This window comes from Vicugna pacos, chromosome 3 (genome assembly GCF_048564905.1).
Source record: "Vicugna pacos chromosome 3, VicPac4, whole genome shotgun sequence".
Lineage (NCBI taxonomy): Eukaryota > Metazoa > Chordata > Mammalia > Artiodactyla > Camelidae > Vicugna > Vicugna pacos.
The window spans coordinates 70772930-70794739 of NC_132989.1; the positions used below are offsets into that span (position 1 = coordinate 70772930).

Here is a 21810-nt window from a genome sequence, read left to right on the forward strand (position 1 = left end):
CTTCTCTACTGAACCCCAGGCCCAGTTTCTATCTCCCTGCTGCCCTCCACCTGAATATACCCCCTCATCCCAGATGCCTCAGAGTGAGCCCATCCAAACCCTCATTACCGACCTCGTTCACCCTCTCCTCCCCTGTGCTGCACAGCTCAGGGATGGTACCCGACCCTCCCACAGTCCAAGCCAGAGAGCTGGGGGTCAGAAAGTCTTCCCTCTCCCTCATCCCTGGACACAAGCCTCTGCCCCCTCCTATCACCTCATCCTGTTTGCTGCCTGTGACAGGCTCTCCGGAGCTCGGGCTTCAGCCACGTCCGTGGTCACCTGACTGAGACTCCCCACCTCCAGCCCCTCCAAGCACCAATTCCCCCCTTCAAACCACTCTGACAGCTACCTGCCTACACCCAAGATGGATCCCACCCCTGTTTGCTGCTTAAAACACTTCAAGGTCTCTACTGCCAACAAGTTAGAGCCAAACCCTCCTCCTGGTAAGCACCACCTTTCATCATCTCTCTGCCATGGTCCACTGAGCAGCCACCTTTCCTGACCCACCCACCCTTCATTCCTGCCACCCCACAGCTCTCTTTCCCAGGACAACATCGTGCTCTTTCTCGCCTTGGTTCCTTTACACAGGCTCTTCCCTTGTCTGGAATACTCTACCCTTGCGCCCATTCCAATGTCCAGACCCAGACAATATACCACCCCCTCTGTGAAGTCTGGGTATTTTCCTCTGTGTTCCCACAGCACAGTGTACATACATCTATTAGGGCATTTAGCTCAATACATGAATTTTTTTTATGACCTTCTTGCCCTGTAGGCTTCTAGAATAAGAATACACAGTCTACCTAGCATAGAGCACATATTAAATAGCTCCTGGAGGTATGGGTGGATAAATGAATGGGTTAACAAACGAACTTCTGTGGGTTACTTTAAAGAAAAAATAGAAATCTTTTAGCATCACATTGTACACCCTGTGGCACTAACATTTTTGTTTGCTTCCTTTTCCTTTCTTGAAAGCTGTTCCTCCCACCTTTCCACTTTTGAGCCTCATGTCCACCTGTAATGAGCACCTCCACATACCTCATTGGTCTCATTTACTTCTTGTCACTGGGTGAGCAGCACCCGGACTGCAGGGCTGTGACCATTCTTTGCTGCGAGGTGCAGGGCAGCGTTCACCTCCTGCAACACAGACACACCCGTGGTAGATTCCACTGCAGCGAGGAACACCCCCTCCCATAGTCTGGGCTGCTGTGGGGCTTCTGGGGAGGTATTATTTTGATTAAAGCTGTGGCCAGAGTATGGGCCATGTTATCCACAGCTGTAAGTGAAATTCATAATTTTTTAAAACTTTTAAATGAAAATACATAGCTGTTTGAAGCAGTAGAGAAAAAATCATCCATGCTCCTTGCCCTACCTTTGCTGCTCATTTGCTAGCAAAAAGTGGGACAAAACCTTTTTCCCATATAACCTTTGGGAAGGCAAACTGCTGAAAGATTTCTGGGAGAGAGTTTTAACAATAAATACCAAAAGACTTTAAAATGTGCAGAACTCTGTGACCTAGATAATTCCACACCTAGGAATTTTTCCTAAGAAAATCATCAAAGATATGCACATTGACACGGATGTGCAGCCAATGTGTCTCTCCCCAGACTCAGGGGCTGAGTCTCCAGCAGACCTCAGGGGAAGAAAAGAGTAGACTGGAGCTGACAGTAGAAATTCCATGTAGTCCACTGATTTCACAAGCATTTATGGAGAGAAATTGGAAATCTGGAAAACCCACTGCAAAAGTGGGTTGATTTCATCTGGATTTTCCATGATTCTCTCTGACTGTAGTAACAACTGAACAACTCTACTGCTTACCACAACACCACCACCTAACCTGCACATCAGCTGTCACTCCCCTTTCTCCAGCACTAGCAAAGACACCAGAGTCCATCTCACCTTGTCCTTTTCTGAAGTATGCAGGTTAAGGGCCATGAGTTTTTCTATCATTTCAACGTGTCCTCTCTCCGCTGCCAAAAGAAATGGTTTTCTTCCTTTCTGAAAATCAATCACAACGCCCCAGTGTTAATTACCCACTGACCCAACAGGCGAGGCAAACGACAGTGGGCAGCACTGTGCAGGGGACAAGAAGGACAAGATAGTGACTCTGGTCATAGCATTCTGGGCCCTTCTTGGGGGAGGGTGATAACATCTCTCTGACTCCAAACCAGATCCAGTTCCGAGTCGTTGCCCAAGCCATGGGAACTCCGCATCAGCACAGGATCGTTTTTATGCGGGCAGAGAAGTACTGCTCAGAAATGGCCTTCTCACCACAAGCTCACCTCTCCTTACCATTACAACAAAACCACAACTGATTGCTAAACAACCATCAGAAAAAAAGACTGAAAACTGCGGGGACGACTGATGTCCTTGAAAGTCCAACGACCCCCACTCTGGGCTGTCAGATGTCTGCCTGTGATCCCCCAACAGATAAAGTACACTCTTTACTGAGTGTGTTTGCCCTAACAAACTAACAGCCCTAGGTAATGCCTAATCTCACAATAGCTCAGCCTGGCTTGTTTCAACCCACCTGATCAGAGTCATAAATCCCACCACCTTTCACGGACCCTAAACCTCTTACCTCACCTACAATCAATCAGAGCCTTATGCACAAGCTGATCAGGCACCTTGTGACCCTACCTTATAAAACAACCCAACAACTAACCCATAGGGCTCACACAGGCACCTCTCGTTCACGTGACTTGCTGTTGTCTATGGCAGCGTACCCCAATAAACTCCTTCACTACTCTCATACTTTATCTCATGCTTTATCTCTGGTAAATTCTTTTACCAACCTGCATCACCAGCTTGCACCACCCTGACGTATCACACAACAGAACCTAGCAAAAAAGATCTTCAACTGGAAACAAAGAGGGAACCACAGCAGAATGATAGGAGGGGTGTGCTCATGATAAAATCGGGTCCCATAACCCTGGGTGGGTGACCCACAAACTGAAGAATAATTAAGTCACAGAGGCCGTCCCATAGGAGTGAGAGTTCTGAGCCCATGTCAGGCTCCCTAGCCTGGGGTTCCAGCATTGGGAAGAGGAAACCCCAGAACATCTGGTTTTGAAGGCCAGCGGAGCTGAACTCCAGAAGCTCCATGGGACTGAGGGAAACCAAGACTTCATTCTCTTGGGAAGTGCACACAGAATCTCGGACATGCTGGGTCCAAGGGCAGAGGCAGTGATTTCATAGGAACCTGGGCCAGACCTGCCTGCTGGTTTTGGAGGGTCTCCTGGGGAGGTAAGGGACTGCTGTCACCCAGGGGACATAAAATCTGGTGGCAGACATTTGGGGAATGTTCATTTACATGAGCTTTCCTGGAGGCTGACATCTTGCTTGGGTCATTAGCACCAAGACCTAGCGCTACCACCTAGCACTACTGCTACCAAGCAGCCTGTAGGCTTAAGTGCTGGGAAGCCTCAGGACAAATAACATACTGGGTAGGAACAGAGCCCCACCCATCAGCAGACTTCCTGAGCCACAACCGTCTCTAGGCATGCCCCTAGACACAGCCCTACCCACCAGAGATCCAGGACCTAGTTTCACCCAGCAATGGGCAGGCACCAGCAACTCCTGCCAGGAAACCTGCATAAGCCTCTAGTCCAGCCTCATCCACCAGGGGCAGGTACCAGAAGTAAGAAAACAATAATCCCAAAGCCTGTGGAAGGAGTCCACAAATGCAGGCCACACTCTACCCTGGGACCAGCTGGACCTTGGCCCTTAGGTGACAAGAGAGGAGTGTACTGCTGGGACACATAGGACGTCTCCCACAGAGGGCCACTCCTCCAAGGTCTAGAAACATAACTAAGCTACGTAAAAATACAAATAGAAATCAAGACAATATGAGGCAGCAGAGGAATATCTTCTAGGCCAAGACACAAGATAAAATTCCAGAAGAAGAAATAAGTCAAGTGGAGACAGGCAACTTATCTGAGAAAGAGTTTAGAGTAATTATGGTGAAGATGTACAGAGAACTCAGAAGAAGTACAGATGCACAGGGGGAAGCTTTTAGCAAAAAGAAAACATAAAGAAAACTCAAACAGAGCTGAAGAATATAATTACTGAAATTTAATAATACAGTAGAAGGAACCAGGAATAGACCAAATGAGGCAGAAGAACGGATTAGTGAGCCAGAAGACAGATTAATGAAAATCACTATGGCAGAACAGAAAAAAGAAAAAAGAATGAAAAGAAATGAGGCTAGTTTAAGAGAACTCTGGGACAATAGGAAGCACCCTAATATTCACATTATAGGGGTCCCAGAAAGTGAAGAGAGAGAGAAAGGACCTGAGAAAATATTCAAAGAGATAATAACTGAAAACTTTCCTAACAAAAGGAAACAGTCACCCAAGTCCAGGAAATGCAGAGAGTTCCACACAGGATCCACCCAAAGAGGAACACACTGAGGCACACAGTAATCAAATTGACAAAAATTAAGGAGGAGAAAATATTAAAATTATCAAGAGAAAAGCAACAAATAACATACAAGGGAACTCCCATAAGGTTATCAGCTGATTTTTCAGTGGAAACTCTACAGGCCAGAAGGGAGTGGCACGATATATTTGAAGTGATGAAATGCTAAAACCTACAACCAAGAACACTCTGTCCAGCAAAGCTCTCATTCAGATTTGGTGGAGAAATCAAAAGCTTCACAGATAAACAAAAGCTAAAAGAATTCACCACCACCAAACCAGCTTTATAACAAATGTTAAAGGAACTTCTCTAGTCATCAAACCACAAGAAAAGAGGTACATGCATCCCCATATTCATAGCAGCACTATTTACAATAGCCAGGACATGGAAGTGATCTAAATGTCCATTGACAGGTGACTGGATAAAGAAGTTGTCATACATGTATACAATGGAATACTACTCAACCATAAAAAAGAATAAAATAATACCATCTGCAGCCACATGGATGGACCTGGAGATCATCATACTAAGTGAAGTAAGCCAGAAAGAGAAAGAAAAATACAATATGATATCACTTATATGTGGAATCTCAAAAAAAAAAAAAGAAGCCAAATGAACTTATTTACAAAACAGAGACAGACTCACAAACATAGAAAACAAACTTATGGTTACCATAGGGGAAAAAGGTGGTGGAGGATAAATTGGTATTTCAAGATCTGCAGATACTATATATAAAATAGATAAACAACGAGTTGTTTCTGTATAGCACAGGGAACTATATTCAGTACCTAGTAGTAATCTCTAATGAGAAAGAATATGAAAAGGAATGTGTATATATGTATATGTATGTGTGTGTATATAAATATATATATATATATGTAAAAGTGAATCACTCTGCTGAAACCAGAAACTAACACAACATTGTAAACTGACTATACTTCAATTTAATTAATTAATTTTAAAAAAAATGGTCCTCCCAAGGTGTCTGGGAAGGTGCCACCTCACAGCCAGACAATGAGACTCCCTTTCAAATGCAGCAATTTTACCAACTTTCTGCATTTACTGAATAGTTCTTTCACTCAACTATCTTCTGAGAAGCTAATTTTATGCCAGATTCTGTTTGAGTCACCCACACACCACTCAGTAAACTTCATCCTACAGATAAAATTGTTTGAAGCAGAAATTCTCCAGGGTTTAATATTTACATGACTCATTCAGAAATGACATTGTATCAACTGCTTCTTTTTAGGCCTTCCTAGTTTGCTCACATGTTTCTCTCCAATGTTCATAAATAATCAACAGGAAAACTCTTGAGAACAGGTCTATATGAAATGGAAAGGGGAGATTAGGAATTATTCAGAGAATACAGCTTAAGAGGGATTTTAGGTGTGACTTGTTGAGGAGGAAAGTTCAAATGGAGAATCTTCTGATTATGGTAATTTCTCCAACTTTTCACATTGCCGAGGGAGACTCATTTTCAAAAGCCAAAATGTCATCAAGAATAGTGAAAGGCCCATAGAAACCTCAGTTCTGGAATATTTAAAAGCAGGAAAGGAAGTTGGGTTGACAAAACAGAGGCAGAAGTATTTTTTCAACTAAAGAAAACATTCACAAATTGGCTAAAGAAAAAATTCACAATACTGTTATTAACTAAAAGCTGAGCAAGATGCTTGAAATGTGAAAAACAAGATACAAGACTCTTTACAAGAAGGTTCCTGAATCTGAGATTCGTCATCAGATGGCCTGCTAATGCAAGATAATAAAAAGTTAACGGTCACTGTTAACTTGAGATAACAGCTTATGATTCTGCAATAACTTAGAGAAAAATTGAAGGAAAAGTGCTAAAATAATAAATCCCCACCACCACCAAAAATGTATATAGGGTTCAGCCCTACAGGGCTCTGTATTATGCATGAACGGAGGCTGGAGAAAAAAACTGGTACCAAAAAGTTCCCTTCATTTATATTCTTGAGCCAGATATGTTGCCAATTAGACCTATGTCCCCAGCCCTTCAAAGTTTGAAGTCCTGACCCATCATCGTTCTCACTGAGTCACTAAGGAAAAGCAACCAGAAAAGACAGATTGCTCGTGGCCCCTGTGTGCTGCCTGTGAGACAGACACCTAAGTGAAGAGCAAGATCTAGTCCTGACCATGCCCAGCTCTTGGGGAATGACAGACCCCACATGACTGTGTCTGGCTTATACAAACACCTGGAAATAATGACAACAGATAAAGGTCCATATAAACAAATCACAAAAGGGGGACGAGAAACACTGATCATATACTAGATTAAAACATTTAGGCACACATCCTTATAAATCATTTATTTAGTTAACATTTATATGTTACTTATTCAGTTATTAATATTATTACATATGTCAGATATTGCGCTAAGCAAGAGTGGCCAAGATAAAAACTATAGAGCCCCATCCCCAATAAGCTCACAGTCCCATAGGGAAGATGGACACATATGCAAGCGATTATAATGAAACGCAACGACTGAGTGCTGGTGATATGTGGGGGCAGGTAACTCAGTGTGAGTGTGTGCGTGGTTGGGGAGGCAGGGGACAAGAAAGGGTGGATGATGACCTTTAAATAAGGTTACAAATGCACTGGAACAGGAGAAAAGAGCACTGGTGACCCGCTTCCTGCCCCCATCTTTGCCACTGGAGAACAGCCCCTGCACCCCATTTTTGTGGAGCTGTGCATTCCAGCTCCAGCCTCTTCCACCACACAGCCCTCGGTCACAGTGTTTGGTTCAGGGATGGTCACGTGCCAAGCCAGGACAATCAAAGTCCCCCATGGCTTTTTTTCTGGCACATCCTATTTTCACTCTAGTGTCATCAGCTAAGCTGTCAGGAGCCCTCTTTGATAAGGAGGAGGAGCCTTCTAAAAGGGAGACACCACCTAAGAATGAAGCTGGCAGAGTGGAGAGCAGAGCTGAAAAATGGGAGAAGCGACAAAGAGCCCGCTGACATCATCCGAGCTCCTGGATTCAGACAAGCCTGAAGCTACCCATGCCTGAAATTTTTCACTGAATGAGTCAATAAATTCCCCCCTTTTTTTTTCCCTCAAAGTAGTTTGAGTTGAGCTTCTGTCACCCTTCCCACCTCACAGAATTATGAGTGGCCTCAAAGTCCATCAGGAGGTCTTCTTAGGTTCAACTAAACATTTCAGACTCACAAAGTTATCACAGGCCACACGTCTACTCAGAAGACAGGGGCCACAAACCACAGCTTGTCCGTGTCAGCTGTTCCTCTTCATACCATACTCCACACAGCTGCCCAGGAGCTGCTGTCTTTGTCCCCTCAGGCGACGGCTCAGTTGCCAGGGGGCAAGACGCACACTGGGCAAGTGTGGGAGCCATCCTGGCTTTGAAGACATGTGCCCCACAGAAATAACATGTCTTGTAACAACTTCTTTAGTATAGCTTCCAGGTCCCCGCAAGGGACATGCCCGGTCAGTTATAAGAGTCACTGCACTCAGAGAGGCCCATTCCCCTCTTAATTCACAGTTCATCCAAGTTCCTCCAAGCCCAGGTGCAGTTTACCTATCGGGGTCGTGTTTATCATAAGCAATGCTGCTAAGTAACAGTTAATACTGGATCTTTGTCTTGTTTGCAGGGAAACAAACAGAGCCAGAAAGTCAACCAAAGTTTAAATTCTCATGCAGAAGGAAAAGGGGTTTTGTTAGCCCTTTACCCACCAAGTCCATAAATATCACATGAGAGTGATATGTCCCAGAGTGAACATCTGTTGTTTTGTCTATTTCTTTCTTGTAACAGCGTTTTGATTTTCCTTGGGAGAATCCCTCACATACACACACAAATCAGGCCATTTAGTCCACTTCATGCTGTCAGTTGCCAGACTTTACCTGCCACATGAAATGATCATGAAACCCATGCTGGTCAGTGATGGGTTCAGAATTGGACATATGATTCAGGCAGGGCTAAACAGCTGTTTCTGAGATTTACTATATGAACATCTAATGGGACAGAAATTTTCTTTCTTATAAATCAGTATCTCTAACAATGTATGTAAGAATATAAAATTGAGGCTACTAGTAGCCATCTTTCTCACTGTATGGAGAGTATATCTATCAATAATGTCAACACAGAGATAGCCAAGAGTTGGGGGGAAAAAAGAGCTGGATCCAGCCATGCCTGAAGCAAGATAGCTACATCCTCAAACTCTTTAGTTAGGAGTTAATAAATTACCTTTAATGTTTAATCTAGATTAAACTGGATCTTGGTCACTCATAACAGAAAGAATTCTAACTAACACATATTTAGCAGTCTGCAGACAACACTACTAGAAATGTCAGGAGTCTGTTCAACTTTCAGATGGCCTTACTCTTTTATCCTTGGTTGCTACAAAGTCCTGCATTTCTGCATGGCTAAACAAAATGACAGAGGATCTACCCACAAAGAAAGCCTAGTCCTGTAAGAAATGGGCGGTTATCAATGACAAAACATTTTTCCATGCCAAGAAAACAATTACTAAACTTTGGATGCCCTTTGAAAAATGTTATCATCAAGAAAAAAAAAAGTGAAAGCCAAATTACACAAAATAAGGACATTTAAAGCAATCTATACCTTATAAACATATCAAAAGCAGCATAACAAAAGGTGAGGAGACATTAAAATGAGATATAAATCTTTTCTCCCATCTCTAGTACATGTTATCAGACAAAATAACAACAGGAATTTTTTAAATGTGGTTTTTTAAAAAAATACAGTTTCTTATCTCTTATTTAATTTTTTAACCATCCAACCCTTTTAAACTATCTATGTTCAAGTCGGCCTCTATCCAGTGCAGCCTCATAGGATTGCCCCTACTTGGAAGGCAGGGAGATTTTCCAGCCAGGAGGACAGTGGAACCTGGTGTCAGAGTCTCAGGCTGTAGTAGAGAATAACCTTCATTTTGTTGGAGGTTTACAGGGACACCATGACCTAGCCCACGGGGATGGCTGCAAGAATAAAGAATGCCTGCAGCGAGAAGATTGCAACAATCAACCACACCACCTCCCTTATTTTTTGTATAAAAGGAGCCTGACTAGAACAGGATGGTTCTCCAAGACAGTAGTCTGCCATCCTCTCTGTCTGCCAGCTTTCTGAATAAAGTCACTATTCCTTGCTCCAACACCTCGTCTCCCTACTTATTGGCCTGTTGTGCGGTGAGCAGAACAAGTTTGGACTCAGCAACAAGGTTTCAGGCTCCAAACAAATCATAACACCTTCCTGGCTCAGGAGTCTCTTTATCAACTTAAATAAGGAGAGTCGAGAAATCCTGTTCTCTTTTTCCTTTACTAACTTCATGTGTATTTAACCTAATATGTCTTAATGCATTTAAATTTTTTGCACGTGAGTAAGTCTGAGGAGTTGTAATTATTCATTAGAAATTATTTTTCATTTTTAAGTTTACTGCCAGAGCTATTTGACAAATCACCAAGGTCAGCAAAAGTTTCACAAACAGCCATTGAATGAGCACCCAAAGGCCAACCTGCCCACCCCTCCCCACAGGGATCCCAGAGACGGCGCCCTGGGGAGCCTCAGAGGAGAGGAGGCGGGCAGAACCCAGCACAAAGCCCCCCGGTGCCTCCTGGGCACGCAACACCCCACGACATTTCCCTTCCCCCTGCGTTCAGGACCTCACGGCAGAACCCCAGCAAAGGGGGAAAACCAGCAGGTCCCTGAGTAACTAGAGATTGGAGAGAGGAATCTAACATTGCCGCGGATAAAAAGTGCCAGAAGAGCAGTGTGGTGAGTATGAGGAAGGATGCAACTGGGTGAGCGGGGCCGCTGGGTCCGTTATCCCCAGATGGAAGCTGACAGGTCTGATTAAACCCAAGGCTGTCAGAGGTCTGCCTCAGGTCCGTATAGGAAACTATGTCTTCTCAAATTCCCTCATGCTCATTATTCCCAGCCCTCCAAAAAAAAAAAAAAAAAAAGGTGCTTCTCTGCATTTTGGCCTCTAGAGATTTCCTTTAAACCAGTGGAAGTCCCCTACACGTGCAGCTGAAACCAGCCTAACGCTGTACCGCCACACTCTCGGGAACACTGAACAAATACAGGCATGGCCTCTGAGAGCATTCCTTTCTGTGTCCCTCCTTCTCCAAACATTTCAGCCTGAGTACTTATTTTCGATCGCTAGGTGAGCGTTTACAAGTAGATTCAAAATATCTAGACGACTTTACCCATAGCCTCTCCTGCTCTAATCCCTCTCCCCTGGAGAGGCCACCTGCTTCTACAGCCATGGAGTCACGAGAAACCTCAACATGTTTCCCTGTGTCCTCCATCTCTCCCATCCCACCAATCCCTTCTGCGCCTAGTTAAGTCCATTTTACTAATAAAGACCTACTCCCAGTAAGGCTCTCCTTATTAGCTTTCGGAGCTCCCTCCAGGCTAATGAGAAGGATTACTAACTCTGGGCAGGTATACAGGCTGTCAGTCATTTACTGTTGATAAGAAACTAGGCACGAGGGCTAGCTGTGAAGGTGGAGCAATCTTTTCTATCAACTATATTTCACGAGCTCCACAATATCTTTAAGCACATACAGATGGAAAATCCAATAATGAATCAACTGACTCTGAACTCCCGATCCCAGTTCCTACTGGTTTTTGCCAATATCCCTGACCCCAGATCTCAGCTCTCAGGAAAAGGAAAGATTTTTGTCTTTTCCAATGATCAATCCAGGTTTCTTCAGGACTAAAACTGGACTTCTTTCCAAGATTCTTCTCTTCCTAGATGACCCAGTGGACTCATTATTTGCTCATTCCTCATATGTCTCTCAACCCATCTTAATTTTAGAATCTCTCAGCTGCACACCTGGCCCTGCACAGTCTGCTGCCAGGGCTCCTCAGCCTTTTCCCCAGCAAAGAGAGTTGGAGGAAGAGGAGTGTAACAGGACAAGGCCAGAGCCAGCTGAAGAGACGCTGGACAGGGAGGCTGCTGGCCGGCAGGGGTTCCAGAAGTGGGGAAGGCTCCCCACAAACCTTTGGTCTTTGAGCCCCTTCAGCCTGCCTGATCCTCGCCACACACTGCTGTCTCCCAGGAATGCATCCAGAACCCCGTGAAAAGGAAGACAGTCCTCTGTCTCATACAGAACAGGTGCTAAACACATATCTGCTGAATTGAACTGAATGGAATTCATTCACAGGCCACACCCCTAGTTACCATGCATCAAACCATAATATCTGACTTCCTCATCCTGACATTAAATGCTGTTTGATGATGGCTATCAGTTTGATGAAATCAGATAGTATTTTACCCTACAGTACTTGTTATAGTAACTACCATGTAGTGAGCGCTTACCACACATCCGGCTCTTTGCTAAGTGCTTTATAGTTGTTAACTCAGTTAAGCATTCCAACGGTGGTTGCTCTAATATTACTGCAAAGGAATGGCTTAAGGGTGGTGTCTGATTGGAAAGGGGTGGTGGAATGGCTTACCATTTAGCTCCCTGGCATAGGTATTTTTATATAAGATTGAAGAAGTATCAAAATCATTTAAATCAAAGAATGGAGGTATTGCTGATTAAAAAAATGCCATGGAGGTCAAGACATCTCCCTCACCATGCCTTGGTGCTACCATGAAGTTGGTTTTATTATTCCCACTGTACAGATGGAAATGAGGCTTTCAGCAGTTAGAGAACTTACTAAAGCCGCATAGGTAATTTATGTCCAGATCTTAGCTGAAGTCTGTCTACATCTGAGATATAAATATATAGTTGCTCAGTCTTACTCAGAAGAAGTAAAAGAAATTTACAGACTTCATTTGAAGAAGTAGTTTTTGTTGTTACTACTTTTAAGATTGAGGTCAGAAAAACATGTGAAAGTTTTTTTAAAAGAGGTGAAATAAAGTGAATATTACTGATTAACTTCTAGAGAGAACTTTAACGGAGAATCAAGTTCTAGAGGCACAGTAAAAAGGAGGTGCCATTCGAAATCAAAATATCAATCCCACAGAGGATACCAATCTCTGAAAAAAGCCTGAAAGGAGATATTCTAAAGAAAAGACAGTCCGTAGCACATGGGCAATGCTCAGTGTCCTCTGAGAAGGGAGGCGGCACAGCAATGGTGACTGGAGCCAGCCAGACCTGAATTCAACCCTGGATCTGCCACTCTCCAGTACGGGGACTTCACACAAGGTACTTAGCCTCTCTGAGCCTTGACTTCCTCAGATATACATAAAAATAAGTATAATGTTCCTTCTTTATAGGATTATTGCAGGGCTTAACAGTATAATTCATTCATTCAGTAATGATTTGTTAAGCATCTGTACGTGCCAGGCCCTAGACCTCTCACAGAAATAACGTGTGTATGTAGCTTTCCTCTGTACCCAGTGCACTAATAAGTACTCAATAAGTGGTAGCTGTTATTATTATATCGCTTCTTATGAAAAGAAAAAAATATAGATGAATCTGGTAAAACTGCACTGTATTCCATGTTCATTACGGCAGAGCCTCGGGTCAAATACATCCCCAAAAGCCAGGAATAACAGAGCACAATGCAGGCACCCAAAGAGGGTGGAGACCGTCTATACCCTGGCCAGGATGAGGAAGTAGAGCCTGCTTCCTCAGTACTCCCATCCTCCCACATGCAGGTGCCAGGGCCACCGCCAGCACCAGCACTTCCCTTCTGCTCCGTGTTCTGCCAGAGTGATGGACGAGCTGGCTACAGGGCCGGGTCCGTCTGTGTTGGCTGCTTCAGCAGTTCCAGCAGGAGCAGAAAGAAAGCGGAATCTGGTGGGGGTATACGTGAGACCTGGCCCACTACAGCGAGCACACCTCATCCGGCTGGTTCAGGTCCTTCAGGTGCAGATCTTGAATGAGGTACTCCACAATGCGCACACCATTGCTCCGAGCTGCAAAGTGCAGGGCATTCATTCCATCCTAAAGACAGTCAGGGTAGGGGAGATAATTACACAGCAATCTAAGGACTTCCCCCTCCTGCACTTACGTCCAGGTATGACCCACATACCGACCTGATTCCTGGCTCTCTGGTCTGCTCCAGCTCTAACCAGCATGAGCATGATCTCGAGGCTTCCAGACCAGGCTGCAAGGTGAATTACTGTCAAGCCATGCTTCCTCAAGAAGAGAAAGGAAAAGAACTCATCACTTGAGTGAGTCACAATACACTATCTCAAGTCAACGAAAGCCAAGTTAACACCTAACTGTTGAAAATTAAGAAATAAGAAGAGAGTATAATATACAGTAAAGGTGCTATTTCGATTCCATGGGGAAAGTGAATATATTTAATAAGTGGTGACATGCACAAGTGGTTCTCCATCTAGAAGAAAATAAAAGTAAATCCTATATCATATCATACACACAGAAAAGCATACAAACAATACATTAGAAGAAAATCTAGACTATAATGTGTTAATTCAGAAGTTATAAAAGAGATAAGCAGAGTCAATAAACAAGCAATAGATTTTGAAAATATATCTTAAAGATAAATGGTTACTTTCTCTAATGTATGAAGCACTCTAACAAATCAACAAGAAAAAGGCAATTAAACCAATTGAAAAATGGATCAAACAAGGTTTTCTCTTAAGGTTATTAGTGAAAATGAAACCATTACAGTTTATGAAACCTGGCAATATCTATTAAAATTTTAAATACAACCAGCAGTCCCACTCCTGGGACTTATTTAGTGAAAATAAGTTTTAGGACCTAATGTTATATAAACAAGGATATTAATTGCAATCCTTAAAACTAGGTGCAACATTGGAACACTGAACAAATTAGGGAACAGCCATTAAAAATAGTGAATTAGGGCTGTAACAATTGACTTGGAGAGATTTCCGTGAGGTAGCTGTTAAATGTGGAAAATAAGATGCAGAGAAAATATAAATTAATCCCATTGTTTATAAAACAAGCAACGACCAAAAAGCTCATACACGTATATGTATATATTTATCTATAAATGGGTAAGTAGGTGGATGGATTCTGATAGATAACAATATAGAAATGATTATATAAGCATGAGGAAAAGCACAAAATTAAACACACAGATCCTACATTGTTAAACGTAGTTACTGGAGAAGAGGAAGTTATGCAAAAAAGAAAAGACAGAAAAAACTGACATTATAAAAATAATTCTATCTGTATACAAATTATTTAAGATATTCTCTCTATAAAATCATATAGGTGTGTGAGCACATGTGCATAACTTAGGCTGAAAGAGTGATTCCACTCAGGACCTAAAGCTGCAGTGATGCTGGGAGCACTTAGATTTGTTACCAAATGAGCAGGGAGAAAAGTGTGAAAGGAGACAGCCGGCCATGAACACTGTCTGTCCCAGGAAGGAGGGACTGGAGGGCTGTAAACTGGGAAAAACTGGGACCTGCGTCCTGGGCCCCTCGTTAAAGAAGTAGCTAGAGCAGACACTATGAGCGTGATCTGCAGACTGAAGGAAGCTGACCTCAAATTCTGGCCCTACCACTTTCAAGTGTTGTAATCTTAGTCAACTCAGTTAACTCTCAAGCTCAGGACCCTTATCTGTAAGTTCATGTGTCTGCTTTTCGGTTTCCTAGCAGCCCCATCAAAAAGTTGTCCATTCCCTCTGTACAAGTGCCTTACAAAAAGTCAGTGTTCTCAGCACATCTTATTTGCCTCTCCTAATCAGCTATGTTTGTAATCCTGGAGACCAGTTTGCTAAATGTACACAGTATAAACAAATAAACAAGGAGGGGGTTCTGCAGGGGACTTCCATGTGTAAAGTATATAAGCTTTTTGGCAGTTAATTTGGCTGCCCCAGAAGCTGCATTTTCTCCCATTCTTAGTAAAGTTCAGGTATGGGGAAGTGAGAAAGCAAGTCCCAGATTACTGAGGTGTAACTCTAAATCAGTGGTTCTCAACTAGGGACGATTTTGCCCCCAGGGGACATTTGGAGATGTGTGGAGACACTTTTGATTGTTGTGCCCCAGGGGAGATAACTGGCCTTTAATGGGTAGAGACCAGAAAGACTGCAAAACATCCTATAGTCCCAGACATCCCCCCACAACAAAAATTATCTGACCAAAATGTCACAGTGCCACTGCTGAGAAACCCTGCTCTAAATGTTCACACCCTGAAAAATGCACACTTCAGCTGTCACGCTGCACAGTGAGTCAGTCTATTTAAGTCTATTTATACACTTACAACTCCGGTATGAAGAAAATGCTTACCAATTTCTGCACTTTTTCCCAAGGAACAATAATGTACAATAACTAGCTGAAGTTCTTCAAGAAATGTTGCCCCTTAATTTAGCTTTCCCTATAAATTAATGTTCTACATCCAGTATCACTTAATCTAGTTTCACATATGGTCAAAAGAAGAGGCCAGAAATATTTGGGACAGATGATAAATCATGTTTTGACAGGAGCTCTATTTTTCCCTAAGAGGTCATTCCTAATTTTAAAGCAAGCCAACACTTAAGGATTTTAAACATTCATCACAAAATCCAAAAGCCAGAAATTCAAGCTGCAAACAACTTGAGTCTCTGAAACCATAAATTCCAAATGGAGCTATCATTCCTCAGAGGCAAAGAATCATTCCTCACAGATGTAAGTTCCTCCACAAGACCTTTGGAAAGCTAAGTCTTCTGATAGGAAACTGACACGCCTGAGAAGCTTATGAGCATAGTCATGGACTGCACTCACAGGCAGCACGTGGTGCTCTGTAACGTGTAAAATGCTCACAGTCACTGACATCCTGTCCTCATTACCAGTCTAGTCCCAGGCGAGAAGGTCAGTAACGTCCTCTGGGGAACACTTGCACCCGAGAAGCTTCCCAGACGTAAGCAGCTCTGAGAGCAGATGTTTGTCATCATCCTCTGAACACCACCTGCATCCCACCTGGGGTCTTTTCTTTGTTCACTTCTGGGGTAAGAGCCTTCACTGATCTCGTCTGCCTCTTCCCCAGATTGGAGGATGCTGCCCGTTTTGAACCTGGAGTCCTCAGCCTCTGGGCAATGCATTTGATCCTCAGCAAGCAATTTCTCAAAAGATGCGCGTCTGTGACAGTCTCAGCCCTTGCTCCCCAAAAGACTGTAGGTTCCTCAAAGCAGGGACTGTATCTCACGCCAGCGCTTCCCGACACAACCACCTGGGGATCTCTTTAAACTGCAGATTCTAGTTCAGGAGGTCTGGGGTGGGACCTGAGATTCTGCACTTCTAACAAGTTCCCACGTGATGCCAGTGCGTCTGGTCCCAGGACCTACTTTGAGTAGCAAGGACTTATATCAAGTTGAAACACCAGTAATTGGCATTGATACCCACCACAGGTGCTGAATTAATATTGATGGTGAAGGGGTACAACTGTTGGCTCTTTGCAAATAGACATTAGAACTTAGAAGACAGATCTGACAAATCAAGCTCAGGGCTCAGAACCCAGATAGAGAAGGTGCCAAAACAAGGCACTGCTTGAACTATAAAAACCATTTTATTAGTTATGTTCTAATGCCACTGTGAATTACTGAATTAGATATGAAAATATTTAACTTAGTGAAACTTTCAAGGCAAAGTATAAAGATATATCAGGCATGACAGTATTTCCCACCTAACAGCATTTCAGTCTCACAAGGCAAAGTTACAAGAAGCAGATGCTAGCCAGAGTTATGCTTCAAATACAAGGTAAGACAAATATATGTTTGGAAAAGCCTCAGAGAGAACAAGTTGCTAAAACCTGTCTTCATCATTTTGGGTACAACTGCCTTACATTCTGACATAGACCAGTAGTGTATTTAGTATATTAGATACATGGCAATCCTCAGACATGCTGTTTTAAAGGAAAGATGCTATCGGACCTGGGCAATGGATACATCAGAATTTATTGTACAGTTCTCTCCACTTCTATAGTATGTTCAAGATTTGGGGTCATGGTCCTGGTTAAGATGGTGTAAGTAGACTCTACTCTGTCTCTCCCAACAAAAGTGACTAAAATCTCTGGACAGAATGATTGGAACTCGGAGAAACACATGATAGCAGGTGGACTGGGGAAGAAAACCAGAACCCAAAATATAAACATTCAGGGTTTCCTGATCTTTTGGGGGTTTTTTTGTTTGTTTGTTTTTTCCTTCTATTCTTTCCAGCTCAAACTCAAGGCCGCACAAACCACAGTACTGCCCTGACCTGGACAGAAAATGCTCCAAGAGGAGCTTCTCTTTCTGTTCTAAGGAGGGGAAGGGGGCTTCTATAGGACAGAGAAGGTGGGGGAAATCCTGCTTCTTTTTTCTCTTCTGGCTCTGCCCCAGGCAAGCCTCACTCCCTAAGCTGCAACCCTAGAAGGGGTAGTAGCAGCGACCAGGCAAGCACCTAAACCTGCTGAAGGGAATCCGTGGTCAGGAGAGGAAGTTGGGGAGTGAGGGGAGCATGTTGCTTTTTTCCTCTCTTAGTCCCAGAGGCAGACCTAATTGTGGGAAGTACACAGCAGAGCTGGGAGACTACACCCTTGGCTTTCTAGGCAGAGGACCAGGAAAAGGCAGAGAGGAACCTTGCAGCTGGAGAATGTGGTGGGGAGATGATCTTGCAGAGGTGGGAGCTCAAGTGTCTCAGTGTGTCTCGGGCTCCTCATCGATAAACTGGATATTATAGTAATACTTTTCTCACTAGGTTGTGGGGGCTAAATGTCAAAGTCCCGAGACCGGTGCCCAGTACACAGTATGTGTTTAATATGCCTTATATATTTATCAGAGTTCACAGGGCCAAGTCCAGATTTCATGTGCCTGGGTCCAGTTAGCGTCTTTCTTCCATGTCCCTAGTTATACTCTGGGCAACCATGTTATTCTTACAAATGCATGCTACTGGCCACAAGGTCAACACGGGAAAGTAAGTAAAAGGCTAAGTCTTATAGGTAATAGGTAAACAATTTAGTCACCAAACACAGGGAGGATATATATATGTGTGTGTGTGTGCATATATGTTCTCTAAAGAGAGCTTTCCAAAATGAACACTGCTAATAGAAATATTTTGCGTGTATGTGAAGAAAAGATAACCCAAATGACCAGATTTTCTGCATACATTGGTTATGTTCCCATCCATTCCACCAAATGCAGAGGAGCTTACCTTATCAGCAACATCCACCCTGGCCTTGTGATTAAGCAAGAAATCCACTGCAGATAAATTATTTGCTCCCACTTCAAAATGCAGGGCTGTGCGGTTCATCTGAGGAAACATAATTTGTGTTTTCAATCATACGATTATAATTTAGCTTTCTTAAGATTCTTGTTTCTCAAACAGCCATCATTTTCTTTCTGGTGTTTGTATTTTGAGTATCTACTCTTTGCCTTGCCTTTGAAAGCAGTGAGAATGGTGTCCAGCATAATCTTGCATGTGTCTACTATTAGATAATACCAGAGAACTTAGCGATCAACTGGAGGCTATGCCTCAAGCTGAAATCCACTGCATAACCTATCATTGATTGTAACAATACAACGAATTTCTGTCAAAAATCAAATATAGTAAAAGCTGTATTTCTCCCATATGTAATCATTAATAATGGTAATTTTTTGTGATTAGGATATATTGATAATGTAAAACAAAATTTTCCTAGAAGTGTAATCTATGTATGGTCTTTCTTCTATAATTTTTTGGACTGTAAATTTTATTGAAGCAAACAAGTCAAAAAAGAAAGAAGGAAGGGAGGGAGGGAGGGAGGGAGGGAGGAAGGAAGGAAGGAAAGAAGGAAGGCAGACAGTCACCCAGAAAGAAAGCTATGAACATCTTTCGCTTCAAAGAAAAGCCAACTTGGTGCTCCCGGGAGATCCAGAGACAGTCTGATGTGCTCAGACAATGGAAGTTTCGTTTCTAAGTAAAACACGTGTCATATTTCCCATATTCTAGACACTGTTTTGCTTCCAAAAAAGGTGCCTGGGCATGGATTTGCTATCCTTTGTTTCACATAAATAATTTATCACAAAAAATATGAAAACTGTTTAAACATCTGATTTCCTTGGTAGCTAAATCGGTGATAAACTAACCTTGACAAAACATGAGTTATCCTTGACATTGTCTGCAGTCTAAAGCTTTGTTCTAGTGTGTCAAGTTTGGGCTTATGAACTCCCCTTTTAACTCTATTTGTGAATAAGGATGGAAACCAAAATAGCATCCAAGATAATTCAATAAAATCACCTCCTTTTTTTTTTATCTCTGTCATCACAGATTTTTAGGGAACTTTACAAGTAACCATGTCAACAATTTGCTGTAAACAGGACTAAAAGAGACGTCATTAGAAAGAATTATATAATTCATCAGGGGTTTATAACAACTTGCTACATTGACTGTAAGTATAAGTGTATTATCTCTCTAAGTACTTTAATATAAAAATATGGTTCAAAATATCAAAGTTGTACAGAAAAAAATTTTCAAGTGGTTATAAACTACATTAAAGAATCTATTTCCTGCTACTTGGAAAATGATTATTGCTTTCCTTATTCAACAATTAATTCAGATATTACTTTCAAAGATCCTTGCTTATTTTTCTCTTTGCTCCCTTTCTTCCTTCCTTCATTCCTTTTTTTGTTCCTATAACTGTTGTGCTGTAAAATTTTGCTATTTTTCTACTTGTTCTAGGATGTCTGTGGACAATGAATACTACGTACACCTATAACACATCAGACCCGCACACACAACATACACATACACTCTCACATACACATAAACGCAGACTCCCCCCCATGTATACACACGCACAACTGCTAAACATCCTTCTGCTGCACATGATGCGTGACTTCAGTTTCTGTGACCTCGCTGCCTGGGATAGATCCAGGTTTTGTGGAACATGAAGTTTACACTCTTTAGGAGCCCTCTTTAAAGCTAGAGTCAGAAAGCTTAACTGATTGAAGTTAAATTTTCTTACTTTTTCAGATTTTACAAAATCATAAAGGCATGGGAACACATTGCTAGAGTGCTGCCCGCCCCTCCCCACCCCGCTACAGTGCCTTGGAAGGACTCTGCACAAACCTTAAAGTTTATGCTTCATTTCGCATTAATTCCACCTCTGCCATCCCTACTTTGAACCACTCCACTAATTGTCCTAAACAACTGACCCAGCCCCCGGCCTGTTCACTTTGATAAACCTGCCTTGCAGGGCTGTCAGGAAATCTGCACAAAATCAAGCAGCTGGCTTGACACAACATTACAAAATGACTACAACTCAATTAAAAAATGTTTAAAAACAACAACAGCAAAAACCAAGCAGTTGGAAATCTACATTTCTGGGAGGAGGTTTCTCTCCTAAACCCAGGCACACAAAGAACAAGTAAAACCCAGGTTTCAGAAAAGGCTCCATTGCCCAACACGCAGATGCAATGTATTTCAAAAGCAATAAAATGCAAACCCTTACTCTCCTTTGGATTTTAAATTTGGAAGGACTGAACCACAAAGGACATCACTGGCGAGAAAACAATGATGAACTGTGTAGCAAAAGATGTTCTGCCTTTCCAGAATGTATGAGGCCAAAGTGATCCCAGGCTATGATCCAGGCCCACAGCTGGCTTCACTACCCACCCACAGACTTAGCACAGCTGCACACAAAGACCCTGCACTCTTCCCCTCCGATTAGATCAGTTAAAACACCTGGAGCCTCTTCCGCTGCTTGATTTTATCTTTAGCTTAAACATTCTGGAATTGTCAGGGAAGGAGCTCTCCCACACCTCATCCAGCAGACCATTTTTATTTTTATTTCAGTTGGACTGTGTAAACCCACGACACTCCTTGAGCAGTCAGTTTTCTATTTGTGACTTCTACTCACATTGTTCACAGCATTAATGTTAACCTTCTTTTCAAACAGCTTCTCCATAAGATCCAAATTATTGCTTGTAGCAGCATTCTGGAAGCTTCTCTCATTTGGTAGCACTGAAAGCAAGCAAACAAGCATGACTGGTGGAATTTAAGGGGTTGAAGAGAAAGCAAATCTCACGTGGCAAACCTTGGAACTGAAAACCTGACACAACAGACTTGAGCCTTTCCCATTCTGCTATTCTGGACGTGGGACCTTTGCTTCAATATTTTATAAAGCCGTATTATCAAGATTCTACTTTCTCCTCACACTGCGAGTGTTTTCACAGCCTTAAAAATCTTCCCAGTCCCCAACAAAACGTTATTCCCAGGGACCACCCTGAAGTCAGCAATGCAGTATTGCTCTGGGAGATGGGAGGGTGGCCATGGACTTTCCAGGGGCTGTTGTTTATAAAATGTTTGTACAAGATTAGACAGGGAGGAGCCAAGTGCTCCATACGAGCTTACAGACAGAAAACTGTTGTCTGCAGAACCCTGCGCATAATGCCAGACCTGCAGAAACAAAACCTTAAAATGCAGCACGTTATATAAACATGCACAAAGGCTAAAAGGGCTGAACATGTTTTATTCTCAA

The 21810-nt window shown here is 42.7% G+C and overlaps 1 protein-coding gene across 1 annotated transcript in view; it reads right to left on the minus strand.

Moving 5' to 3' along the window:
- The window catches only part of ANKDD1B (ankyrin repeat and death domain containing 1B), a 59863-nt gene that overhangs the window by 24555 nt on the left and 13498 nt on the right, over positions 1–21810 (minus strand). The window contains 6 exon segments of the mRNA XM_072951844.1: positions 1075–1173; positions 1936–2034; positions 13243–13347; positions 13440–13538; positions 18504–18602; positions 21190–21293. Of these exon segments, the coding sequence (XP_072807945.1) occupies positions 1075–1173; positions 1936–2034; positions 13243–13347; positions 13440–13538; positions 18504–18602; positions 21190–21293 (605 nt within the window).